General features: G+C 45.6%; 1 protein-coding gene, 2 long non-coding RNA genes and 1 other non-coding gene across 5 annotated transcripts; 2 read left to right on the top strand and 2 right to left on the bottom strand.

The window, feature by feature from the left end:
- The first annotated feature begins 13 nt into the window (after nucleotides 1–13).
- LOC109253492 (uncharacterized) lies at nucleotides 14–1,290 on the top strand. Its single transcript, XR_002074423.2, has 2 exons — nucleotides 14–509; nucleotides 758–1,290. It is a non-coding gene; the product is annotated as an uncharacterized LOC109253492 (long non-coding RNA).
- Nucleotides 1,291–4,384: 3,094 nt separating this feature from the next.
- Nucleotides 4,385–17,272, bottom strand: SPO11 (SPO11 initiator of meiotic double stranded breaks). 2 transcript variants are annotated; one of them, XM_019426466.2, is made up of 13 exons: nucleotides 17,057–17,272; nucleotides 14,786–14,899; nucleotides 13,419–13,507; nucleotides 12,936–13,002; nucleotides 12,605–12,713; nucleotides 11,966–12,052; nucleotides 11,216–11,252; nucleotides 10,776–10,873; nucleotides 9,247–9,346; nucleotides 8,895–8,932; nucleotides 7,880–7,956; nucleotides 5,563–5,674; nucleotides 4,385–5,060 (listed from the first exon to the last, which is right to left on the bottom strand). In XM_019426466.2, the coding sequence occupies exons 1-13, from the start codon at nucleotides 17,185–17,187 to the stop codon at nucleotides 4,941–4,943; spliced, it is 1,179 nt and encodes a 392-aa protein (XP_019282011.2). In that variant the 5' UTR covers nucleotides 17,188–17,272; the 3' UTR covers nucleotides 4,385–4,940. The 2 variants fall into 2 exon arrangements, with proteins under 2 accessions (XP_019282011.2, XP_019282010.2); XM_019426465.2 differs by having other exon boundaries at nucleotides 10,776–10,885.
- Nucleotides 17,261–27,465, top strand: LOC109253495 (uncharacterized). Its single transcript, XR_002074425.2, has 3 exons — nucleotides 17,261–17,447; nucleotides 17,890–18,008; nucleotides 26,645–27,465. It is a non-coding gene; the product is annotated as an uncharacterized LOC109253495 (long non-coding RNA).
- Nucleotides 19,847–19,992, bottom strand: LOC128773596 (U4 spliceosomal RNA). The gene has a single exon (XR_008417952.1). It is a non-coding gene; the product is annotated as a U4 spliceosomal RNA (small nuclear RNA).
- Nucleotides 27,466–27,651: the final 186 nt, after the last annotated feature.

Raw genomic sequence — 27,651 nt, forward strand, 5'->3', positions numbered from 1 at the left:
AGGCCATCCTCGGAGAAGCTGATGGAATGCTGCCTCGGGCTGCGGTGAAGTCCGCCAGCCGGGGGCCCTGCCCTGGTCTCCTGTCTGCCGTCCGGGGCTCTTTGGGCCTCAGTTTCCTTTTGTAAAATTGGCATAACGATGCCTGACTTCAGGAAAGTTCTTAATTGGGGTCGAATGAAGTAACACACATGAAAGACTTTTGCCAAGTGTAAGATTCCATAAGAATGCTAAGGGGTTGTTAGGACACACACATGGACGCGTGCCAACTCCAAAGATTTCAGCTGGTGGCTGAACTTCTGAAGGAAAAGGAGAGAGAGGGATCTCCTGACTCTGTGGGACATACACTGAACCTTCTCCTCTGCTATTCAGTGTGGTCTGCGAACCAGGAGCCTTAATATCTGCAGGGGACTTTCAGACCCGCAAGACCTTTTTATAAAATGCAGATCGAGAAGGTCCAGGGGGTGCTGAGCAAATTCCCAGCTGAGCTGGCCGCACCGAGTCTAGATGAGGTATTCGGAGTCATTTGGGGTACCTTTTGTAAAGCTGTGCTGCCTGGGCCTCCCTCTCAGAGATTTCTGATTTAGTTGATCTGTGGTGGCACAGGGGGTTAATCGTTTTTATAAGCTCCCCAAGTGATCCTAAGGAGCAGGCAAGATTGAGAACCTCTAGTCTAGATCGTGATAATAATAAGAGCTCTTTATCTCCTATAATTTCCAGAGCAGCCCTATAAAGTAAGTACTGTAATCCCATTTTATAGAAAGGAAAGCGAGGCTGAGCGAAGCAACCTCCTTGTCAAGACGTCATACAGCCGTTAAGCAGCAGAGCCAGTGAAGCCTGTCCGGTACCGAAGTCCCCCAGCATAATCTTGGAATCATCTCTGACAAGTACTCCCTCCTCAAGGACACCTTTCCTCATTCTTTCCCAAATGGCTCATCTCATACCATCGCCTCTTGAAGACTGCTTCTCATATTCTGCCTCATAAGACGGCAGGCATTTGCCTCGTCTTGCTTGCTAGACTTTAAACTGTGTCTTACTCCCGTGCGTATCCTTTGCAGCACCAACCTCTCAGTGTCTTACACACAGCTGGCGTGAAATCAGCGTTTGTTGAATTATATTTCCCACACCTAAGGAATACTCCAGAAACCTCTATCATGATACAGAGTCTTGCACAATCCTGGTGCTTCATCATATTTTTAAAACGATCTTTCTGCTGTTTCGGGGGAACTAATTGACAAGCTGCTTTTGCATCGACCCCCCGGGGAAGAATAAAAGCACGTGCACGCGAATGTAGCAACAGCGAACATTCCTTGACTTTTCTAAAGTGTCATTCCAACAGTTTACAGGAGTTCTCTCATTTAGTCCTCACAATGAGACTACGGGGATATTATTCTTGTTATCTCCAATTCGCCGTTGACAAAACCAAGGCCAGCCACACAAGAAGCGAGTAGAAGGGGGAGTGAGATGCAAGCCGCGTGCCCCCCAAATCCGACTCGGCAGATGGCAGATGGCAGCAAATCACTGCCACTAGCAGTGGCATCTTTTCCACTGGCAACAGGAAGGGGGATCAAAACAACCTAAAAGCAGGGATACAATTATCGAGCCATAAAGTGTAGGCAAAACATCATTAAAAATAAAACAATTAAAATTAAATTTCAGCTACGGCTATCATTCACATTGGTAAACACCTGCGCGGTTATTACGCAAGACAGGCTTTATGAAGGACCGCACAGTTTAGATTACATTTCTAGGTGAATACAGACTAAACAGGCTTATAATTTTAGTATCACTTCCTTTTCATTTAAGGTGACCTTTAACGTTGAAATTTAATTACGAATTTTTTTTCACGTTTGTTTATTTTTGAGAGAGAGCGCGCACGCGCAGGCAGGAGAGGGGCAGAGAGAGAGGGAGACCCAGAATCCAAAGCAGGCTCCAGGCTCCGAACTGTCAGCACAGAGCCCGACGGGGGGGCCAGAACTCGAGAACCGCAAGATCCTGACCGGAGTCGAAGTTGGACGTTTGACCGGCTGAGCCACCCAGGCGCCCCTGATTACAAAGTTCTAATGTGTTGTTTAAGGTTTTGTAAACAGCTCGGTTGCCAAGAAGCACAAAGTGCAGCTTCACAAGGAATCGGAAGCATCCAGAGCTGATGACACAGAATGAATTTTTGTCAAGTAGTACTCAGTCTCACACAGGAATCTTCGTGGTTTCCCCAACTTCTTTTGTCGCGTCTCAGACTCTTCTGCTCCATTCCTTCAAACGCTGACTTGAAGATATTTTAAAGAAACATCCATCCAAAAGAGTGGAAGGATCCGAGAGAACAGTAGAGTTTCTGCCAGCAGAGGACGCCCTTGGCTCGTGTTTACAGGATTGTTCCCCAGGGTAACAGATTTTACCGGTGCACAAAAGTCCAAACAGAAGTAATGTTTCTCGATACTTTACTACAAAAACATTCTGCTGCAAATATCTCTTAGTGCACATGTACATGTGGTTTAGCTTTGAGAGCAACCGTTCTTTTCGGCACCAATAAACAGGTGTCTACATCCAACAGTTCAACCGAGACGCTCTCATGAAAGGAAGGAAGTCATAGATGGAAATCCCAGAATGATTTTGCTTATTCTGCAGAAACTGCAATATTCTCTCCTCCCATTTTCTTTTCCCAAATAACTGAAAAGTATTTTAAGTAAATTTCCAATCATAAACTTGAAATGACTGTAATTGTCTAAACTGAATGTATCTGCAAGCCCCTTTCAAATTTATTTTCCAACTTTTTTAAAGTTTACTTATTTTGAGAGAGAGAGAGCACGCATGTGCATGTGCAGGGAAAGGGCAGAGGGAAAGGCAGAGAGAGAAAGAGAGAATCCCAAGCAGGCTCCGCACTGTCGGCGTGGAGCCCGACCTGGGGCTCCACCTCACAAACCGCAAGATCACGGCCTGCGCCGACATCAGGAGGTGTCCACTTAATCGACTGAGCCACCCAGGCGCCCCTATTTTCAAACTTTAATTAGACTACTGTAGATGTTTCATTCCTTTCCATTTGATAGTCTATCCGAACGAATCCAGACATCGTGCAGCTTGACCATGTATTTCTAGGTTAGTAATGTTCTCCTTTACACGACATGTCAAAGTTCAGCGATATGAGATGTAAAGGAAGGAAGTAGGGTGTAAATTCGAAGAAAAATTTGTGATTTATAAAAATGTCTTTACAATTTGCGATAGTCTCACAAGGCAATTTGGTAGCCTCACAGAATATTCTCAAAATGAAATACCTGGTTCTGAGGCGACCACGGAAAATCACATAATTTTTGACACTACAGGCTTGGCATCAGGAGGACCTGACTCGGCCCCAGCCAACGAGAACTGTGGACCTTCTCCGAGCAGTGTGCACACTCGTGCTCCACACGCGGAGCCCTTCACGTGTACCGGTGTCGTGATGAGAGCAGGAGCCTCGAGTCCCAGCTCCGCTGCTTAGTAGCCGTGTGACTTTGGGAAAGGCTATTAGCATCTCTGTACCTTTGTTCTCTTAGCTGTAAGGTGGGCTGATGAAAGTCCCTAGCTCATAGAGTTTCTGTGAAGATGACGTTAATGTTCAAAAGCACCTAGGAAAACACCTGGTGCGTAAGTGCTATACAAGTACTTAATTTTCTCATTACCTCATTTAATATGTACCAGAACCTCTTGAGTAGGGCCAGCTTCGTGGGTGTGCAGTCACGCGGGCCCCAAGGGCCCTTTAATTCCCTGCTGCTAACTTTTGAACGAGGACCCTACAATTACATTTTGCCCTGGGCCCCACACATTCGGTAGCTGGTCCTACTCTTGAGGTAAGCAGTGTCACTGTCCCCTCTCTGCCATGTCCTGGCTACGTGTCCCGGGAGAAGCAACATCCCCCGTGTTCTCACCTGTAAGCTGCAGATGTAATTAACTACAGACGTGACGGGGCTCTTGGAAGCCTTAAGTAAGATCACGTGTAAGCAGTGATCAGCACATGTGAGTTCTCAGAAATGGTATCCACTACTATCATCGATGAAACGTCATCACTCGATAAAATCACCAACATTTCTGTTCTCCTATGAATCTATATTCTTGCTTATAATTACAAGCAGTTCTTCAATACAGGGAAAAGCTTGCCGAAAGTAGAGAATAAAGCCATAAAACCCAACTCTGGAAAAATTAAGATAGGGTTAGGAGGGGAGAAGATCAAATCTTTACTGTCACAGAAAGACCTTATTAAAATTCGAGGCTTCTGCAAATCTCGAACATGTTCTATGTTTCATAAACACGGACTAGAGGAGAAGCCAGGGGACTTGATTTGGGGTGAGAATGGATAAAGCCCTGGAGAAATCTTCAAACAAATTATTACTAATAAGAGGCATACTCAGAAACGAGATTAAGTGCTTCGGTCTGCATCAACCCAAATATTTATTCATAATAAATTTTACCACTTTCACAAGTGAATGAATGGGCTACAGCCCCTACACCAGGAAGGAAAAAGAAAAAACAAAACAAAACAAAACCAGAAGCAGCTAAAAAGGAAATGCCGGACACTGTGATTCATCTGCAACCTCTCAAATCTAGGTTATTATTTGTTTTGATACTGAAAAGATACTTCGTGCCTTAACATTAGTCATACTGTAGAAAGTAAATAAGGTATTTCTGTAGACCTTGATGACATGTACACATTTTTTTTCAAGTAAAATTTAAAAGTCAAAATAACTTCTACTATTTCTTTTATAATTTACTTTAGAACATAAGATAGAACTCAATCTCTACAGAGAAGGCCAAAACAAAGACTTCTAGAGAAAACGGTTTTGACAAAAAATATAACTAACGTAAAATTCTTTTACCTCCACAGAGTTAAGAATATACATTCTTTCCACAACAGTATCTACTACTGAAAACTAATGAAAAGCCTCTTGGAATCACAAGGTATATTGTGATACGTTTTATATCCATCCTCCAAATTTTAATTTGTTAGGTAAGTACACTCTGGAAAGGTAATCTGATGAAAGGAAGGTCAAAGCTTGAATTTCTGCCTTCATTTTAGAGTCCGCCATCATTTCCATCTGCCAATAAAAGTAAAGTACAGCCGTAACAGGGTCCCGTGTGACACTTCTGTTGACTCAAACTAGTAAGTCTAGACTTGTTTTATACTCCAAAACCGTGAGCAATAGCTTTCGAATCAGCCAGAATATTCCAGAGCTGTCACAGCAAAAAATGTCAGAAGAATACCCAGTATGGCTGTGTGTGATAACTAGGAATGGTCTGGGGTCTTTCTGATTTCTTTCTCTTCTTCCCCCACATCCCCATAAGCTATGGTAAAGCCATAGACAATGGGTATACAACTATGATGAGGATAAACAGATCAGCTCCATCCAGCTGATCTTCTCTATTGGCATTCCTAATTCAGTGTTTCAACAACCATCTACCGCCACACAACACCTATGCTAGTTGTTGGTAATATAAAATTTCAAGGAGGATATTTTCAAAATACTATGTGAATAGCCACTATGGAAGTTAAAGGCAATAAAACATACAACACTTGAATTTTAGAAAAAAAAAACCTACTTCTTTTCTCCAAAATGGTTGGCAAGTAACATAAGGTCTTTTCAGGACACTGTCCAGTTTCATCTGGTCCCGTTTTGTCAGTGGAATTAAAGTATCTCTAGGTATATTTAATCTGGAAAAATATATGAAAAAAATCAGCAAAAACAAAGTGTTCCTATAACTTGAAGAACACATATTTGTTTGTATTTATTATACTATTTCAAGAAACTCTAAAATAACAGATAAGCAAGTTATTTTAAATTCAGAATTTGGGGGGATCTGGCACGTCCCAGACCAGCAAGTATTCGGGTTCACAGTGGAAGTCTGCTCTAAATTGTTTTTCTTCACATCACACACACACGACAGTGAGAAGAAGAACACAGACATTGGTTACAGACACTAATGCCAACAGTGCTCTCACATCAAGCGTGTGGACACCAGTGTGGCTCCCAGAGCACTACGGCCTTGAAGCGGTGAGCTATTTAATGTGTGTGGCCAGCAGCAAGATTCACTGTGGGATCTTAGGCTCCACTGAGCGCTTCCTTCTTTGCCATTCATCGAGAATTTTCTGGGCCAAGGAAGTTCGTCTATCACTCACTTCTTTTCACATGTGGGCACACACACACGCGCGCGCGCATACCTAGTTTTAAATTTTTGAGAAGCAGGTTGTAATTTTTTTTCTCGTTGTGTGTTTTAAAAACAGAACATGAGGAGTCCAGGATTTATGGTATAGACTAACTTTTGAAGTGACAAATCCTGGATTTCCCAGAAGAGCTCCAGTTTCAAACAGTCGTTCTCAATGTCCCCACAATTATGATCAGTTGCCAGTGGCAGCTCCCGGATAGGGTGACAATTTGATTAGAAAGGGGGGCCTGGAGGATTTCCCATGAAGCTGTTTACATAGCTATCACATCTTTCCCCTTACTTCGTTGTACATTTATCTGGAGTGGCTTTGAGGGCACTGATGGAATTTAGGAGCCGCAGCTACAGTTTCTGCAAGGCCCTTCACCTTAGTAATTATCAGATCGTTTGTCCCGAATTCGTTAGGAAAGCTTTTCATACAGGCAGATCACCCCGAAGGGATTTTGACCATACACGTACACCAAACTGAACAAAACTCTGAGTCACTGGAACGTAACTATTCAAAAATCAAAAACTGAATGTTTTATGCCCTCATTTTTGAAGAAGTGGCAATCACCCAAAACCTGTTCGTGTTCCAAACTTAGGAAATAAGGAGCAGTGACCAAGGTTTGCTCACTGCTTAAAGAAATCCGATAAACATGCTCTCAAGTTCATTCATGCCGGCCAATTAAAACAACAAAATATTTTTAAATATCACATTAAGCAGAGATGAATAAAAGTGATGATGTCCTATGCTGAGGGACAGGCGGGCTCTTACTCTCCAGGGAAAACAATTAACCTATCCAGAGGGCAGTCAACGTCTTAAAAATGTGCATACCCTTTGACCCAGCAATTCTGGGAATTCAGCCTTCGGGAGTAAGGGACTAATTAAAGATGTGGGCAGAGATTCAGTTACAGCAGGGTCCATCAAAGCACTATTTATCAGATTATTTGGAAACCACCCAAACGTCTGACTATGAGGCACTGGCTGAATAAACACTGGTCCATCCAGAATTGGAACTCAGTAACGGAGGACGTTAAAATGAGGTCACGGAACTGTATTTCTTGATACGGAAAAGTGATTTCATTGTGTTGTTGTGTGAGGAGAGCAGATTACAAAATAACAGGGTATGATCCCATTTTTGTGAAAAAGTGAGGGCTACGTACAGACAGCAATAATAACGTACAAGGGTGAATAATAACGTACAGATGGACGAACACCGTTCATCTGTAGGTGATTTTTATCTTGTTACATAATGACATTTTTCTTATAGTGAACGTGTTATGTTCAACTCGCCAAAATTGAGGCTCCCAAACTTTAAGTAATCTTAAAATGAGATTTTCTTATGAAATTAAAAAATTTACATCTATGGTAAAATGGATTCAGGTGCAACCAATGATGTTGTCAATTATTACCATTTAACTACATGCGATGTCTTCTACTTTGAGTATAAAAATGCCACAAAATCTCTTAACCATAAAGGTAAAACAAAAAATACGTTCCAGCTGAGAGTTCAATTAACCAAATTCATTGAAGTTTTAGAAATTGAAACAGACATGGTGACTTTAACTCCTGATTCTCTAACCCTGAGTCACAGTGAACAACATAAAGACGACACACGAAGAGCTTTCCCTCGTAGTGGCTTTTTAGGCTCGTTGTTACATATTATGATGAGTCATCATTTCAAACACCCTGATTTTACTAAAACCATCTAACCGTTTAATATCAGAAGGGAGGAGACCAAGCCATCTAATAGCTGGAACTGTGAGATTATGGGCTTCAAAAGACATCGCCTAAAATAAAGAACAAAAGTACATTGGGTGAGGCTAAAATGCAGAAAGCTAGCATACTTGTTCGTGCAGCCTAATTTTTTACACATTAAGAAAGACGAGTACTAAAGACTTCACATGCCCCGAGCCTATGGAACTAAGGAAATCACCAAGAGTTTTGCTAAACTGGGCTTTCAGTGAAGGTTTTAAAACTGCTCTAGTATTTCCACATTGGTTTTATATAAAGTGAAACCATAAATAACCTCTCTGACCTGCATTTATTGTTGTTTGTGGTTCTATATTTTAACATCTTGCTTCACTATCCCTTTTATGTCAATATGTAGGTCATATACGTCAGGGATACTCCACGTGCATACCAGTGGTTCCCAAACTTTATCATGCAACAGAATCACTTGGGGCCCAACCCTAGACATTCCAATTCAGGAGGCCTGGATGGGGACCGAGATACGCATTTCTAGCAAGTTCCCCGGTAATGCTAACACTGCTTGTCTGGGACCGTACATTGAGAACCACTGATATATGGTAGCTGGGGACTCCGGGGGTGGAATTTGGAAATGTTTTCATTTTACCATCTGGTGGGAGTGAAGGGAACGGGCAACGTCAGAATTCAAGGCTGTATATAACTTCCAGAGTTTATCTGGCAATGAGACGTTGTTGTTACGGTGAGGCCCCGCAGTCACTAGAACAGGCTGGGAGAGCGGAAGATAATAATGCCTCTTGCCCACAGCTAATCCCATTCTGTCATCTGTGGTCACGTTTGGCATGCCAGAAGCTGGAATCACGGCCACTGAAACAGAATGGCCTCAGACTAGGAGAGTAGCTCCCCTGTACATTTTGGGGGTCCTCAGCTAACAAGGGGCCAATACGTGGATACAACAATCACTCTGATGACTATGAGCTACCTCAACAGTAGGAGAGGAAAAATACTCCTCTCTACTCACCATAGATCCATACTTATAGATGCACATTATTTCTATGCCTGTTAAAAGAAAGTTACCTTTACAATTAGTTTCTTTGTATATTGCAGGTTAGATCATCATCAACGTTATATGTAACATCTGTAATTCTTATTTTCACAGATACTACCAATAAAAAACTTATGGTTTGGCTTCCTATGGCAAAAATAGCAAGAAATTGCCTCACGTGATTAGAGTCATTAATTTTAATCTAATAACCCTATTCTTTTACAATAATCTACGGAAGTGTTCTAAGAGCAGAAGAGCACAACTATGAATACTGTAAACAGGATTTAGTTAAGACAACTGCTTCCAATCATCCCCAACGATAAGTCACCGTGTGGGTCGGCATCCACAAGAGTGAAGACAGGAATGTGAAACGTATCCCACAGCTTCTTGACTAAAAGTCTCGTGTTCAGATCAGGTACCCCCTTTCCCTAAAAGCAAGATTGGAATGACGCAACTTTAGTTCCAGCAGAAGAAAATGGCAAAATCTTTTCCTTATTTTATTAATAATTTAAAAGTTAAAAAGTTAGAGTACTTTAAATTTCAGGTGGAAGACTGGTGTAGACTGTGACAAAAATGCAGTCTACACAACAGAGGGAAAAAGGCCCACGTACGTTCATAACTATGACTCTACTATCCCAGTCCTGGGAAATAATCCTAAGGCAACATTTCGGCAGAAACGGGAATAACAACAAGTCGGACGCCTATAAAGATGTTCGCTGCGGTCTCATTCGAGATGGCAAAAACTATTCGAGATGGCAAGCAGCCGAAACAGGTAACAACAGGGACACGGGGAGGCAGCGCTGCACACGCCCCACGCTGCCTCGGTCCAGCAGGTGTCTCGGATTACGCCAGTTTTGGTTTTTTTTTAAGTTGACTCATTTTTGAGAGAGAGAGAGAAAGTGGGCAGGGGAGAGTCAGAGAGACAGAGAGAGAGAGACACAGAGAGAGAGAATCCTAAGCAGGCTCTGCACTGTCAGCCCAGAGCCCTACACAGGGCTCGAACCCAGAACCCCGAGATCATGGCCTGAGCTGAACTCAAGAGTTGAACACTCAACTGGCTGAGCCACCCGGGGGGCCCTGATTATCCCAGTTTCATCAACTTCTGCCACACTACCCTGTAGCAGGAAGCTTACCCCCCTCTGCTGACTGATGCCTGTGGCCGCCTGTGTGTCATCTCAACGTATACTTCCGCGTTCTTGGCCGTTTTGGGCGCGTATATATATATGTATACAGAATCAGGCTCCCTTTGATGGAATTAATGCAATTACATGATCTACAAACCCACAGGAGGCAGAACAGAGCAGCTCCTGTGCGTTCAGTCCTCTCCTCCCCACAGCCCCAGTGTTACCATATCACAGCTGACACCACGGTGGTAGGGGAATGGCGAGTGGGTGACTGAGAGCCTGTGTAAACTCACTGCGATATTGGAAAATCACTGGTATTTAAGAATTGGGAGCACCACCTTGATTTTAGTCAGATTTGAGGATGCTTAAATAAACACACTGGGGTGCACCTGGGTGGCTCAGGTCACGATCTCACGGTTGGTGCGTTCCAGCCCCACGTGGGGCTCCGGGCTGACGGCTCGGAGCCTGGAGCCTGCTTCGGAGTCTGTGTCTCCCTCTCTCTCTGTCCCTCCCCCACTCACGCTCTGTCTCTCTCAGAAATAAACATTTAAAAAATCTTTTAAAAAATGAAAAAAAAAATAAACACCTTGGAAATTTTTACTCTACAACCATAAAAGATACACCATATTGCTGACAGAACGTTGAGCAAGCTGCACAGATGTTATAAACCCCTCCGGCCAATCCCCAAAGTAGCGTGCTAGCCTTGGAATCGAGGTCAAGGTAGGTAACATACCGTAACCATAATGCACGGAGACATCCTGTTGCAAAAGTTGTCATCCAGGAGTCGCTGAAAGGTCGCATCTTTTTCCACAATTAACAGAAATTTTGCATCTGTCATTATATCTGTGACGTTAAGGCTGATAATTTGAAGGCAGGAGTATTGCAATTTAATCACCAACTAAATAATGATGCCACATAAATCCATTCAAAAGCAGCTATAGATACAGTATTTTCCTTTTTACCCTCAACTATATAGGCCTATTCACGTATCTAGATATCTGTCTCTCCTACTAGTTGGGGAGCTCCTACAAGAATCGTAAAGCAGAAACCATGTGTGTTCATCTTGACCACGATAGGGTCTAGCTTGATGGTTACACATTATGAAGGCTTGGTCTATCGAATGAATGAATGAATGCCCTATGAGCTTAACTAGTTTCCCCACTCAAAGGATACTTCGAATACCTTGAATATTAGATGGCACGGCAACAGCCTAAATAACAAAACAAGATAGCTTTTATTTTAAATAAAAAGCAAGTATAACCACATTCAAAAAATTTATCACAGAAGCCCTACATTTTCATTTTCCTCTGGATATACCAGGCATCAGAGGTTTACTCCTCAGAAAAGAAACAGTAGGAAACAGATATACTCCTCAGTAAGAAAACAGACATGCCACTCAAACTACTTCCTTGCAGGTGAGAATCTCTTGGAAGCTTTGTGGAGATCCGGCTTAGGCAGCAGAAAGGGATGAAATTTAAGGCCTCCTTCTCTTAGAGGGCATGAGTGTCGTCTTGTGTGTTTCTAGACTGCTGTGCATGCTAGTGCTGTGGGCTTTCTAGGTGCCCAAGCCTAACAAACAGTTTAGCATTAAAGGTATCAATTTCAGAACCAGAAAACTGTGTAAAGATTACATAAAGAATCATGCTAAGATAGCCAAGCTACGTTCTACCTGAAAACAAAGGTACGTTTTTGTTTTTTTTTGAAGGAAAGCATATCTTTGTTTATTTCACTATGACATTGGACAATTGGCGTATTCTGAAACTATGTAATGTGCAGGCCCAGAAAGCATATGCCTACTCACCATTCAGTTTTATTTGAAAATCTTAAACTCCAAACTACATAAGAAAGCAGGAAATAAAGCACATTTCAAAAACAAAGGATCTGCAAGGGAGTTAAAGCATGTGAAAACATCAATATGCTTACTGTTGTACCACAGGTACAGTGCACTTTGGTTCCGTCTTCCTCGATATACCTTAAGTTGCCAGCAATTAAACCTTTTGATGTGGATGACTGAAAAAATAATAGCCATACTTGAACACTTTCTCACTAACATACTTTATACTGCTAAGTCAATCCTCATGCTCACCCACCTGACTACATGTGTTTTAGCTCCGATTGGAATTTAAGACGTGAAGGAGAAAATACATAAGGTGTTTAGGAATAAAAAATATTTAGTAATTCACCTGTTTTGGTCCATTCATCCAAGGAAATATATTGAGAGTCGATCATTTAAATTCATAGTGAGAAAAATGTAGTACCAAATAATATCAGAAAAAGGCACAGATTACATTTATTTTTCTATTATAATTTTACACAAACTTGTATTTTTTTAAGTTTATTTACTTATTTTGAGAGGGGGAGGGACAGCGAGAGAGGGAGAGAGAGAATCCCAAACAGGTTCCATGCTGTCAGCACAGAGCCTGACATGGGGCTCGATCCCACAAACAGTGAGATCATGACCTGAGCTGATACCAAGAGCTGGACGCTTAACCAACTGAGCCACCCAGTGCCCCGCAAATCTTCTATTTAAAAAAAAACAGTTTTGTGTTTAATGGTACTTACTATATGTAGACTCATCCTCGGCACTTTTAACATACAAGAAATGTCATTGATAATATTGTCCACAACCGTCTGGTTACCAAAAAGTTGGCTGTCGGTATAATATATGTCTCTATGAAAATTAAATATATATTTTTAATTAGCCATGTTCTCTTTGGAGTATTGGAGTGTTATTTGTAGGAAGCTTTAATTGGATGAAACACAACATATAAAGAAAGTAATTTTTTACCCACAGTAGACTGTGGCTTTTATGTACCATTTCAAAACATAATAGGAGTTAATCTAAACTAACTCTCACATTGTGTCTTAGCAATTTACCAAAACAAGTATTTACCTTTTGGTTGCGTAAGTGTTGCTCTGTACCAATTTATAAATTATGGACAATATTTTAAGAATGAGAGCTGCAAGATAAGATGCAACAAACAAGTTACTCATCATTTCTCTTATTAATTCAAAACATACTGCTATCAAAGATTTCAACTGCCCCCGTTACTATCCATGACATTAAAAAAACTGTCATTCCAAAATAGAAGTATTGAATACAGAATAATAATTTCCTGAAGGATCAGATAAAATGAATTGCTCTCTGAACAGCAAAACCAAGAGAACACTTTTTCACTGATTCGTGTACCTTGCAAATCTATTTGGAAATTATAATCTATTTCCATGGTTATTGACAATGCAAGCTTCGGTAACTATACTTCAGGTGTAAGGGTGGTCTATGAAAGAACAACTAAAATTATTCAACTAGGAACAACTGAAACCCAGAAAACAACCAAACTTATTTATTCCTAAAAGCTAAGAAAGATTAATTTACCAAAATTTTTAACTGATTTTGGTGAATCACTTTTGATTTTTCTCCTAGTACAATGAGGGACCATCTGAAGACCCACAGAATCTTCAAACCTGTCATTTTGTTGAAAGGTAATAAAACAAAAAAAAAAAATAATTAACTTCTAATCACCAAACAACATACACTTAGTGTCCTCTTCCGCACATAATCTAAATCTTTATTTCTTCTCAGCAGAAGCTTTAGGACAACTTCATTTATAACCTTAGATAATTCCAGGTGTTAATTAGGTAATTAGCTTTGCGACACACAGAGGTACTAAAATAAAGTGTTTAAAATACGTGAATTAAGTACCTTTAAGTATAATGTGTGTATTTCTTTCCTGGGAAGACATCAACTGTATGTAAACTATTATCAAATATTTCACAATTTTATTAGCATTTTTGCTTATTTTGCCCATTTAATAATTTTGCTCAATTTAACAAGTTTTGAAATATTGTATTCCTGATTTATCTCCAAAGTTACACTAAATGAAATGACAATTTGTGTTAGGTGGTTACACTGAACTCCCAGGCCTGTCCTAAAGGTGGCAGAAGGGCACCAGGCAAATAGGCCAGGTCTCCGCTGCTTCTGGACTCGATGAAGCCTATCTTGCAAAATGATGTAGAATGCGATCCAGAAGTTTACAGTTTGTATTAATTACTGACTGTAAAAGAGCACTTAGTGAGTAAGGGGACCCCAAATGACTTTTATTCTGTTTCTGTAACCCTTATGAGAGCTACCACAGTGCTTTTTGCTATTTAGATTCTACAGGCTGAGCCCCTGGAAAAAAAAACAAGCTACGTGAGTAGGTCAGAAGGCTTTGACAAAGTTGTTTGCTCATTTTAACCTCTCGGACACATGACTTAGCAGGGGGGAGATCAACCAGGAGGAAGAGCCTCAGAAGTGTGCTCTATGTTCCAGATACATTTATTTTCATTTCAGTATCAGGATTGGTTGTAGCTCCCCTGAGCAAGCAGTTCACTTTTACAGTATTTTTGCAGAATCCCCCCGGTGGTGTTTCCCCGCTTTGAGTGCTACAAAAGCTCAGATCCAAGTTTGGAGCCTATTTTTAGCAGGACCGTAAGACTTCATCATATGCGTTTCGACTCCTAGCCTCTTTTGGTGCTTCCTTCACGGTTCCTAGCATTGCTTCCCTTTGCCTTACCTTCCACATCCACTTCTGGTTTAAATGACCTGCCTACGACGTACGTGTTTTTGTAAGCACCCTTAAATCCTTCCAGAAAGGGTAAACGCGGTAAGAAGAATGAAATCGGACTAGGACTCTAACTCGAGTAAATTAAAATAATGACATAGATAACTGTATTTAAAAATTAAAAAGGCAACATGCCCACTTTATATTTTCCCAGCTTGATCTGTTGTCTATTGTGAACACGGGAGCTTTATTTCTTGCCAGGCTGGTGATGACGTCTTGAATAACACTTTCTATAGATGCAAGAACCTCAGAACTGAAACAAGAAACACATTATGATTCAATCTTAATTCTAAATTAGGCCTTTTACAACATGTACCATTCCCCCAGATCAACACTAAAGTAAGTTCTTGTCTCCTTGATTGTTTTTTAAGACTAGGTAATTTCCCCTCTATACCGCTCTCTCTCGCTTTTGACATCAGCATTGCATTAAAACAACTGGATGGATAGCGGTTACTTACAGAGAAATTTCATTTGCTTGTAATTTTACTTCCCAAATAGTTACAATTGAACTAAAATCTCCCTTTTAGACAGTGTTAATGACTAGACAATAGAATTTATAAATATATTTTACATCTCGTCATATTAACCTACTTAAATCCAAACTTGTTGGCTTGAAATACTGCTGATAACTGTTTTAATTAAAAATGATGGAATATTGGCTTTGAGTTGAATCTCTTCCCCAAAAAATGCAATGCAAAAACATTCCAAAAGCAGTATTTGTTGTAGCACATCGCCCTGATTGATCTCATGCCTTAAATCTGCCCTTTTGAATTTTAGTGATAGAATGAGAAAAAAGTTTAATCACTACCATGAAAAGACTTGGCAAAACCATTACACCACTTTACAGCAAAATATTAAGACTTAGCCCAGTTTTCTGTGAGCTGACTTTTAATTTCACAAGCCATCAGCTTCAAAAAATGCCGTTCGGTTATAAATACCATTAGCGTGCTGCCTAAGAAGGGAGATCAAATTAAATGTAGAAAATGGGCAAAATGTAGAATGTTCTAGTTTCCACAGAAAGGTCAGAGCTTGCTTTGAAAATACACAAATCAGAAAGTAAGTTTCAAAAGAATCAGTATTTTCTAATGGGGAGAGAAAAACGGACTCACGTATCTCATTCATTTTTCCAGTTTGGGGAAAAAAAAAAAAAGTTGCAAGATTAACGCTGTGACAAACCTGAAAATACAATTAGATTACTTTACATCGGAACCGTAAATACGGGCCTTCCGTGCCCTCCTTCCCCTCACCCTCATCACTTCTCTCCCAAACTAGTTTCATAAAAATTGGTTTGATTGTAGGTATTCCACTTCTGTTGTTGTTCGTTTCATTTTGTTCTGTTTTGCTTCTGGTAGTCGGCTTAGACTTAAAAAGACACCGGTAATTTGTTTAGGCTGAAAAACTTCGCGGAGGGGGGCCTGGACGGCTCAGTGGGTTAAGACTCTGACTCTTGATTTCGGCTGGGGCGGTAACCTCATGCTTCATGGGATCTACCCGGGCAGTGGGATCTGCGTTGCCAGCGTCGAGCCTGCTCGGGACTCTCTCCCTCTCTCTCTGCCCCTCCCCCTCCTCTCAAAACAAGCAAACATCGAAAAACAAAAACAAAACAAACTTTGCCGATAAACCACAAAAGCCGACCTAGGAAAAGAACAACAGGGCACTTTAGGCAAAAACGATCCAGAACATAGTCTCTATAGTTCATTCCAAGTTGAGTAGCTGGAGACGCTCCGTAATGATTTCATCAACACCTCACCCTAACCAACTAAGCCAAGCCGCCAACTGCTTTGGTTTTCATTGAGGCGCGAACATCCCCTCCACTTCCAAGTTAAGTAAATCCTTGTCGTAGCGTAAACACCTTCTCCTTCACTTTGCTAAAACCCCCTAAGTGAGCGGCAACTCCCAACATTCATGTTCCCTTTCTCTTCCCCACCCCCGCCTCCACCCCCACAATCCTGAAAGCTTTTTAGGTTAAAATGCTCTCCAATTAAAAAAAAAAAAAAATTTTTTTTTTCTTTTTTTCTAACAAAGACAAAGCCAAAGTTTAGGTCAGCCTAAACTCCCCGACTGCAGAGAATCTTAGGAAACCTGCGAGCCTCGCTGTGGGGATGCTCCTGGAACATTCTAGATGGCGAACATTCTAGAAAACAAGGGGGGGAGGGGCTCTGTCACGAGGCTTTTTGAGTTCAAAATGAGAGCCGAGAGCGGAGGAGATGGAGCGCTTCAGGGTTCATGGGTGGCCTGTGAAGGACGTCGTCCTGTGGCCTCAACACCTCAGCATCTCAAGGGAGAAGGGAAGGGGCCCCAGCCACGTCCCCCCGGAGCGCCTCACGCCCCCACCCCGGGGCGACTGGGGACCCCCGGGGACCCCGCTGCTAACCGCCCGGCCTGCGCGCCCCGCAAGGAGCCCTTCTACCTCGAGGCCAGGCGCGTCCCCCCGTCCGCGGGCTCCCCACCGCCTCTCCTCAGGGCGGCCAGCAGCGAAGCCCTGTGTTGGTCCAAAACCTCGAAGAACGAGGCCTCAGGCCCCACCGGCGCAAAGGCCATGGGGGCCGACAGCGACAGAAAGCGCCAAGCGCAGGAACCCCACCAGCGCCCGCCACGGCCCTCCCTGCTGCTTGCTGCGCATGCTCCCTGGCGGCGCGAGCCCTTCGTCGGCTTTCTGGCTGCGACTGCGCATGCGCACTGCCCAGGCCGGCGTGTAACGACTCTCGCCTGCGCATAACGACTCTCACCGACTTGAATTCGCAGCTGAGCAGGGCTCCATCGGGTGCGGTCCCACCTCAGGAGGCAAAGTGATGGGCCCGGTAGGGACCCATGTTTGGACTGTGGGACCCGGTTTTCCTTGAAATGGATTTATGGGTTATTTGGGGGGAGGGTGGTATCTAGGGAAAATCGTACCAGCAGTTTTTCATTAAAAGACATAGTTCCGGTGATCCACCTGTACACCAGATGCGGTGCTAGGCACTGGGTTCAGCTGTGATCAGGGCAAACAAATCTCCTGGCCTTACCAACATTCCTAGAGCGGCCTCTTTCTTAATTCTCCTAACCGTCCCAGGAGGTTCCTGATGTGGTCATGGCGCTTTAGCAGGCGAGGAGGAAGTGAGGTTCACAGCTCAGTCGGGCTATGGTAACATCCCAGCTTGATCACTTGCAAGGATCGCCAGGTTTAGCAAATTGAAATACAGGCCGCTCCGTTAAATTTGAATTGCAGATGAACAACAAATACTTTTTTTTTTTTTTTTAAAGGATAACTAGGTCCCATGCCATCTTTGGGACATACTCTTACTAAAAGTTTTCCGACATCCAGTATTTCATCTAGCAATCCTCACATTGGACCACACCCTTGCCTGGCAGATTGGAGATTGGTGAGTTGTGTCCCCCCCCCCCCGCCCCCAGCCCCCCCCCTCTCTTGAAACCTTTGAGCAGAAGATAGGAATTCCAAAGCCCCAGAGAAGGACTCTTGCTTCAGGGGGAATGGTGCCCTTGAGAGAGAGGACAGTGGGGAGAGACCCTAAAGCAAGGTAGGTCCCAGGCCTCTGGGGGCCTGGTCCTACATGGATGGGAGCCTGAGGGCTTTGCCACGGAAGAGCCACCTGACAGCAGGCCTGCTCCAGAAAACCACTTTATTCCCTCACTTGCTGGGTATTTGATAGTTTTGAAACTAAAAACTGCTTTGCTGTCAGAAATGACAATGAACCCCCTCTGTTCATAATGGGCACTGAACTGAGGGCCTTTGTTATTATTATTATCACAAATACTTCCTTACTGCCTGCCCTGAGCTAGGAATTGTCGGGAACCGAGGACACTGCTGTGAACAAGGCAGGCAGAGTCCTTGCCCTTTGGGAGCTCACCATCTAAGGAGGGGATAGATAAGTGAAGGCTTGAGTAATCAAGTTGGCAGGGTGCGTTGAAATCAACAACGCTAAGAGGTAAAAATCATTACCCCCATTTCACCGAGGAAGAAACCGAGGCTTGGGGAGCCATCAGTTGGTGCAAGATTGCACTCTGGTATGTAACAGGGGTGAGAGCAAAATCATGACCCCAGATTCAAGCTTTTTATCATGGGGACAGGAGGCACTACTACAGGTCTGGCTGGGGAATGTGTAGTGTAATTTGTAGAGGCTTCTCTGGTGATAGAATTACCCCTCTGGCCTCAGTTCTCTCCACTTTGGGATGAGGGCGGTGCCACTCTAATTTATCATCCCCAACGAGGAAGAAACAAAAGGCCTTTGAAGGGAGAGGGCAAGTCAGTGACACCAGCTAGGCTTGTCTGCTGGGAAGTGCCTCTCTCCTGGGACTAGAACCATCTGTCCAGCTGTCTCTGGCTCTCGCGAGGACAGGCCGTTCTGTATCACAGAGCGCTAGGCTCAGCCAGGAGCCGGCGGCCTCACCAGATCTATGAAAAGTCCTGAGCTGGGCAGGGGCACGGGGAGGGGAGGGGATCGACACCGAGAAGGGAACAACCCGTAATAAACTTGGCATTCCTGCAGGGAGAAACCACAAGGGGCAGACTTGAAAGGCCTCGCTGTGTTCCCACCGCGGCAGACCAAAGCGGGAGGCGTTAGCTGTCTTTGCAGGAGGCTTTCAGGTATCCAGCCTGCACTCAGGCGACTTGCCCTGTGCCCACCACCTCCACATCAAAGTCAACTAGCCCAGCCCCGGGGCCCTGCGAGGAAACCAGAGAAACTGATTCCGCCCCTAGCAACAGATCGCAAATGAAACTTGGCAAATGCCCTTTGCGCTTTGCGCTTTGCGGGGCAGTCTTGGTATGGGGTTCTGCCTACCTGCTGGCCAGCTGTGCTTGGCACAGGGACAGAGAAGGGTCACAAAGTCGCACTCAAGCTGCTCTTGGGAAAATGAAAAGCTTTCCCCCTACACCCTACTAGTGGGCCTTTCCTCCGAACCCAACCTGACATCCGGAAGCTTGTCTGAGGGCCAGAACCTCCGAGTGGGCTGGAAAGGAGCATTATTCAAGTTAGGCACAATGATTGTAGGAAGGATGGGGAGGCCTTTCTAGCAAACTGGACAGGAGACGATGCCCCACTTGTTACGTTTAAGCAAGGTGGCTTCTTCAGCAGCTGTAAGTGGATTTTAACATCATATAGAATGTTGAGGAAAAAAAAAAGGTAAATTCCACAATAATGTCTTTATTTGGGGAGCTTTATCAGGTGTTTTGATTTTGTATGTATGGGTTTTTTTTTTCGCTTTTAAAAAATTATAAGAAAGATACATGCTTTTCGTAAAATATTTACATAATTCAGAAATTACAAAATGAGAAGCGTTTTCAATTAGCAATAATTGCGCCTCGGATAAACCTCGTTGGCTACAATACTGCCCCCGCGCAGAGCCTGAAGGTATGAGATGAAAGTGAAAGGCAGCGCCTCTCCCAGCATCTACTCACTGCCTTACCTTCATTTGTCCTACTCCGCACTCTGCCATCCTCCGGACCCTGGAAGGATTCCTTCTCGCCCCGGGGCCTTTGCACGTGCTCTCTAGCAGTTTGGAATGTTTTGTCTTCTTTCTCTCCTACTCTCCGCCCTCCCTCCCCTAAAGCCAGCTTTGCTAATTCTCCTGTATCCTTCAGATGTCCGTCTGGATCTCCCTGGACCACCCCCAAGTCTTGACCCTTGGTGCCCCCTGTCTCCACATGCCTGCATTCCTCTACCCTGTCAACCCCAGGGACTGAGCCCATCCGGTACCCCACAGTTCCACTGTGCCCAGCACACAGAAGGCACTCAGCAGTATTTGTGGAGAGAATGAATGAATGACGCCTTGCGGGATTCTGTCTGTTATCTACTTGTAGTATTTCTGTACATCCTTCTGCACATGCCCACATAAGCATCCTTTTTTATACGAATAAGACGCTACATTCTCCTGGGATTCTGCCACCGGCCATAATAATAACTGCGGTTTGCTGATGCTCAGACCCTGAGCCGAACTCCATGCACGAAATCTCATTTCCTGCCTTTCATTGTATGGGGAGAAAGTCGAGGCTCAAAGAAGTACAATCCGAACTCCTGGCTTCACAGAGAGGCATCTGACAAAGCTCTGATCTGACAAGAACAGTGTCTGTGCTGTGAGCTGCTATATCCTATTGCCTCAAAGTCGAGGTCATTTGGTGCTGATGAACGGATTCATTCATTTTTCGTAGGCAGGGTGATTATAGAACAGGATATATGATGTAAAGCCGATCAATACAAGGAAGATGATGCAAATAAGATCAGCAAAATATTCGTGAGCCTGTGGGTTATCTTACTGATGAAGGCCTGGAAGTTGTTTGTTTGAGAAAGAGAGTGTGCTGTAATATGTACCCCCAGGGACCCAGCATGAGCTTCTGTGACTCTGGCCAAACCTTTCCATCTACGTCCACCCCCTTCCCAACCCTCCCTCCAGATTATTTGGAAGCAAATCCTAGGCATCGTATTATTTCATCTTAAGTATTTGAACGCGCATCTCTAAAAAATAAGGACTCTTTTAAAAATAACTATAATCCTGGGGTGACTGGGTGGCTCAGTTGGTTAAGCATCTGACTTCTGCTCAGGTCACGGTCTCATGGTTCGTGGGTTCGAGCCCTGCGTCGGGCTCCGTGCTGACAGCTCGGAGCCTGCAGCCTGCTTCGGATTCTGTGTCTCCTTCTCTCTCTGGCCCTCCCCCGCTCAAGTGCACTGGCTCTCTCCCTCTCTCTCTCTTTCTCTCTCTGTCTCAAAAATAATAAACATTTAAAAACTAAAAAAAAAATAACCATAATCCCATTTTCATACCAAAAAGAGCATATTTTACAATCATCCTTTAATACTTCCTAATATTCTGTCACTGCTAAAATGTCCCCAGTTATTCCACGAATTGTTTTTATAGTTTCTTCTCATCAAGGTGCAGATAAGGCCCATCCCTTCATGGCTGTTGGCTGATACAGCTCTTAAATTTCCTTAATTCTACACCTTCCCCCCCCGCTTTCCTTCCTTGCCATTTATTTGTTGAAGATACCGAGTCATTTGTCCCAGAGAGTTTCACGCAATTAATAGTTTGTGGATCGCATCCCTGTGGTGTCATTTAACATGTTTTTCTGTCCCTGGTATTTCCTGTAAGTTGGAAATTAGATTTAGGGGCTTGACTGGTCTTGCTTGGACCTTCCTTTCCTTCCTTCCTTCCTTCCTTCCTTCCTTCCTTCCTTCCTTCCTTCCTTCTTCCCTCCCTTCCCTCCCTCCCTCCCTCCCTCCCTTCCTCCTTCCTTCCTTCCTTCCTTCCTTCCTTCCTTCCTTCCTTCCTTCCTTCTTCCTTCCTTCCCTGTATATATCATAGGTAGTTTGAAATGTGTATATTTCACTATATTTCACTCCACTATAACCTCCTAGGCCCTCTATGGCTGGAGCTTCCAGGTTGAGAAGCTCAGAGCTGGCCTGAGCCTCTCATTAACAGAAGGAGAAGCCCAGCCCAGGAGGCAGAGTCACGCTCAGCAAAAACCTTGCAGGGTTCAGAATCCCTCCACAGAAGACCAACCCAGAGGAGGAAATCCAGGGAGGGATTTTGCAGCCACAGTTTCCCTCCACTTCATGGAAGCGTCCTATGGATTTGCAGGGAAGGCTCTGCAACCTGGCTCCCTCCCGGCTTGCCAGCTCGCAGAGTGGCTTCTGGCCAGGGCCCAGCCTGACTCATCCTCTCTGCTTTTTATTTCTTTCTGCCTCACACCCCAACTGGGCTGCTAATCACTCCCCTCCACCCACTAGTGTGTGTGTGTGTGTGTGTGTGTGTGAGAATTGCTGTAGCCATGGCCTAGAGGCACCCCACCACAACTGTTTCCCAGCCCTCCTCCAGCATCTAGTCTCGGCTTCATTGGAAAAATCAGTTGACACTAAACAGCGCCTTGCTTTGATTTAAGGAGACTTAAAAAAAATTTTAAAGTAGTTCTCATCGTCCCTCTCTGCCACTCCTTTTTCTTCTTTTATTGTTTGTGTTTCATTCTAAAGCCCTCTTGGCAACTGGTTTTGACAGAAAGAGACCTTTTACCAAAGACCAGAAGGCACATTCAGTGCCCAAAACCAAGGTGATAAAACTCCTAAGGTGTTTCCTCCTCCAGCCCCCTCTTTACTACGCCCAAGTCCATACCAGAGGGCTTCCGGACTTACGTATTGACCTGGATCATCACACACACGCAGACAAGCGCCTCCCTGGTGCCCAGGGCCCTTCTTGACACCAAGATGACAAAGAGGAAGATCACTGGGGCACCTGGGTGGCTCAGCCGGTTGGGCGTCCAAGTCTGACTTCAGCTCAGGTCGACTTGAGCTTCAGCTCAGATCTCACGGTTTGTGAGTTCGAGCCCCACATCGGGCTCTGTGCTGACAGCTCAGAGCCTGGAGCCTGCTTCGGATTCTGTGTCTCCCTCTCTCTCTGCCCCTCCCCTGCTCACACTCGGTCTCCCTCTCTCAAAAATAAACATTTAAAAAAGTTAAAAAAAGAAAAAAAGCACGATCACCAAGTGCCACGCACATGTTGCTGGTATTTTGATGGGGAAGACAGATCATAAAGAGAAAAACGAATACACGACATAGAGTCAATAATGCTGTGTTGCCTGGAAAAGAAATGCCAGTGTTTGGACAGGAAAGAGTGAAGACGTGAACACAGAGAAGCTGACTACTAAGGAAGGGCCAGCCGCAGGCTGGGGGGAGCAGCACACGCCAAGCCCCTCGGGACAGATGGGATCAGAGAGCAAGGCAATGTTGGTGGAGGGTGAGAAGGACAGGAAGGTGGTGGAGAGGAGGGGCCGAGGGCCAGACCAGCAGAGGCCTGTCCGCCAGCAGGAGGAGTTGGGACTTTGCTATAAGGCAATGATTCCAACTGGGGCAATTTGCTTCCACGGGACATTTGGCAATGTTGGGAGGTGTCTTTGGCTGTCACAACCTGGGGGGGGTGGGGGGGTTGCTACTGGCGTATGGTGGGAAGAGGGTGGCGTTAAACATCCTGCAGGGCACAGGGCAGCCCCCACAGCAGAGAATGAACCTGTCCCTGATGTTAATAGTGCCCAGGCTGAGAAAGCCTGCTGGAAAGGCAGGCGGAGATCATCAGAGGGTTTACAGCAAGGGAATGACATAAACTGAATCAAGAAGGGAGAATGGATCCCAGGGAGTGAGGGTGGAGGCAGCCAGACCGGGGATAGGAATTGCATCTGTGCAGGCGGGAGGTTCTCCTGGACCAGGACGCTGTCCTCCAAGATGGAGAGAAGGCACGGGCTTGGGGATGCTTTTCAATCAAAGAAAGCCATGGTCACACATGTTTTGGAAACGCTGCATGCTCCACCAAGATAGCAGTCTGGCGTGAATCCCACAGCGAGATTGGTTGGGTTCAAACCTTGGCCTTGCCACCTGCTCAGGCTGTGTGATCTTGAGTGTCTCAACCTCTCTGTGCTTCAGTTTTTTTTCACTTCTAAAATAAGACTAAGAATAGTACCTACCTCCCAGGGTCCGTGTGGGTTGATTTGTTAATATGTGTAAACGAGTTCGTATATGCCTGGCACATCGTGGACACTCAACAAACATTACCCGTTATTCGAGCGCATCCCCATTAAGGGTGCCACCATGTGTGTCCACAAATGCAAGGCTGTGCATAAAAGTCTTACTGAACCCGTGTAACCCGCATTTGCCAAACTTCCGTTTTCCGTGCCTCTTCCTCAGCGACACGCAGAAAACCAGAAATCCATAGAACATTTTAAAATCTGTAGAAATTTTAAAAAACGGCTATCCTGAGACGTAAGTCAGCCGGCATGAAATCCACCCTCCCAAAGTTCACAGGGTACGTTCACAGAGCTGTGCAGCCATCGTCCCGATCTACTTGGAGAACATCTTTGTGTCCCTCCACCCGCCCCCCAAGAAACCCCCCGTCAGTCACTTCTCTCTCGTTGCCCCCAGCAACCTTCCGTGTTTATGGAGCTGCGTGTTCTGGACAATTCACGTAAATGCAATCCTCCAACAAGGGGCCTTGTGTGACTGGCTTCCTTCACTCAGCGTGTTTTCAAGGTTCGTCTATGTGTGTCTGTGCTTTTTCTTCTTCCCGGCCAAGTAAATGTCCCACTGTATGGAGGGCACCATTTTGGTTTGCCCGTTCCTTACTTGGTGGGCGTTCAGGTGGCTTCCACCTTTAGGAATGACGTCGCCACGAACATTCCCGTACAAGTTTCCACGTGGATGTATGTTTGCATCGCTCTTGGGTCCAGACCTCGGACTGAAGTGGACGGTGCGTGTGCGGCATTCTGCAGAAGAGGGCACTCTCGGAGATGGGTAGGTGCCGTCATTTTTGCCTGCCCTGCCAATTTCCTTCGTCCTCTTTCCTTCCTGCGCCCCCTCGCCCCACTCCCCTCACCCCCTCCACTCTCTTCACCATCCAGGGTGCAGGTCGGAACTTTGCCACTTCGCAGATGTGTGGTCTTGAGCAAGCGATGTGCACTTCGCTAAGCCTCCGTTTTCTCCTCTGTAAAGTGGGAATCGGACGAAAGGAGGCGGTTTGTGGAAAGCGCTCGCTCTGGTGTCTGAAGCCGGTATTGTGAGACCTTACTGAGAGAAGTTTCCTACCTTGGTAGACGTGGTTGCAAACGTGTAAAGGGCTCCTGGGCTTGTCTCTGAACAGGACGCAGGACGTGCACCTCCTCACCTCTGCCGGCTTTTGCCAAACGAATCTCTGAAGTGACCACCCCGATGTCACTCCCCTCCTTGTCCGTGTCCTTGTCTTTTTTCCTTTTTGCCTTTCGGAGGGTGTGAAAAGGTGTGACTTTATGATTTTGATTTGGGTGCCTGCCACTTCCCTGGGACTGTTTAGCACCTGCAGACACCCTGTGAGGCAGACGCTGATCTCCTCCCCATCCTGCAGATGAAGAAACCAGCTTTGAGAGGTGAAGGGCTGGCCCGCGAGTTTGGAGCTCGGGCGGGCTGGCTCCGATGCCTGGGCTCCCTGCCTCCGCTTCACTGGGCCTCCTGTAGAGCCCGGCGCTGGCAGATAAACACGAGCAAGACCTCGCGGTGACTAAGACCATTAAGAAATCTAAGAAACATGTGCATCCTTTCATTCGACAAATATTTATTGAGCATTTACTCGGTGCCAGGCTCTGCAAACAAAATAAAGTCCCTGTCGCCAGGGCTGGCAGTCCAGCGGGGGAGGGAGAGAGAATAAATCTGTACCGTCACGTAAGCTCTGCGAAGAAAAACAAAGCAGCGTTAAGGAGCGGGAGAGGGGCGCTGTTTCTGTCGGGAGGTCGAGGAAGTCTCGTCAAGGAGGTAGCATTCGTACAGAAACATGATGAAGTGGGTCGCGAGCCACATGGGCACTGGCCAGGAGAGCTGTTTGGGGGGGAGGGGATAGCACATTCGGGCTTCAAAGGAGAACGCGGTTGGGATGTTTAAGGAGCTCGAGAATCCTCCAGCTGGCCTCCCAAGATCCCCGCCCTCTGCTTATTCATCCAAACATGAATCTAGGTGCTGCCGTGCGTGGACTTTGTGTTTGTAATTAAAGCCCCAAGTCAGTTGCCCTTGGGATACAGAGGGAAGATGGGCACATCTGACCTCGTCAGGGGAGCCCCTGGGAGGCAGAAAGGCTGGAGGCCGGAGGAAATGTCAGAGGGCCTGGAAGCCGAGAGGATTTGATGTGCTGTGGCTGGCTGAGGTACACGGGACCGTGACATGGTGGCCTCTGGGAGCTGGGAGCTTCCCCGGGGGCTGAGAGCCGCCAAGGAGATGGGGGCTGCAGTCCTGCAACCACGAGGAACAGATTCTGCCAATGACAGGAATGAGCTTGGCGGGGCGCCCGGGGGGCTCAGTCGGTTAAGCGTCCGACTTTTGATTTTGACTCGGGCCATGATCTCACCGTTCACGAGTTTGAGCCCCGTGTCGGGCTCTGTGCTGACAGCTCGGAGCTTCCTTGGGACTCTGACTCCCACTTTACCCCTTCCCTGCTCAAGCTTACACACTCTCTCTCAAAGTAACTAAATAAACTTTTTTTTTTTTTTTTTTTTTTTTTTAAGGAATGAGCTTGTAAGAGAACCCTCAGCTCCAAGAGAGTGCAGCTGGCCAACACCTTCCCTGCAGCCTGAGCGAAGGACCAGCCACGCTGTGCCACACTTCCAAGCCACGCAACCGTGAGCTTGTAAAAAGGTGTTGTTTTAAGCTCCTGAATTTGAGTCGTTCGTCACGTGGCACAGAAAACGGATGTAGAGGTCGCGTAACTACCACCGGGTGAAGCCCAGGAGGTGACAGGCCAGACCCTGCAGGGCCATCGGCCGTGGGGAGGACTTGGCATTTGTGCTGAGGGACCCAGAAGACCACGCCAAGTGCGTAACTCTCAGACGTCCTCGCCCTCTGTTCCCCCTCGCCCTTCTCTCATTTTCCATCCTGCCCGGTTTTCATTCCATCGCCACCCCCTACCTCCTTATATCTGTCTACCGAGGTGTGTTCGCGGATCGCCCCGGGGCACTGTTGATTGTGAGTGACGGAAATCTCACAAATTACTTAACCCCCAAATCCGGGGACTTCAGGAACGGCTGGATCCAGGAGCTCAAGGATTACTTTCAGAAGTCTGCGTCTTTCCCTCCCTCCCTCTACCTTGCTGTCTTCTGCCTTGTCTTCTGCCTCACCTTCATTCCCTGGCAGGCCCTCCCCACGTGGTGGCTGAGAGGACGACCAGCAGTTGGGAGTCGCAGCCTGTCACCTTAACAACCCAGTCAGAGACCCCGCCTTTCCCCATGGCTCCCCTAAGAGTCCTGGGATGACCTGGAAAGGCGCAGCTTGGGTCACGTGACCGAGGCAGAACCAATCACAAAGGGCGGGGGAAGGGGAACTGCAGAGAGGAGGCCTCAGCCCCGTAGCTGTTCCTGGATGTGGGGCTGGGTGGGGGGGGGGCGGGGTGCGGGGTGGGGAGCAAGGGGCCTGCAGGGCTACCTTGAAAGCCCCCGGACTGAGAAAGGGGAGGGGTGGTCCTTTGGGGCCTTTCGGGGGGGTCACTGGGGTGCTGTGGATAGCGAAAGGGGGGGAG

The sequence above is a fragment of the Panthera pardus genome, unplaced genomic scaffold, assembly GCF_024362965.1.
Source record: "Panthera pardus isolate Hobbes unplaced genomic scaffold, ASM2436296v1 HiC_scaffold_25, whole genome shotgun sequence".
NCBI lineage: Eukaryota > Metazoa > Chordata > Mammalia > Carnivora > Felidae > Panthera > Panthera pardus.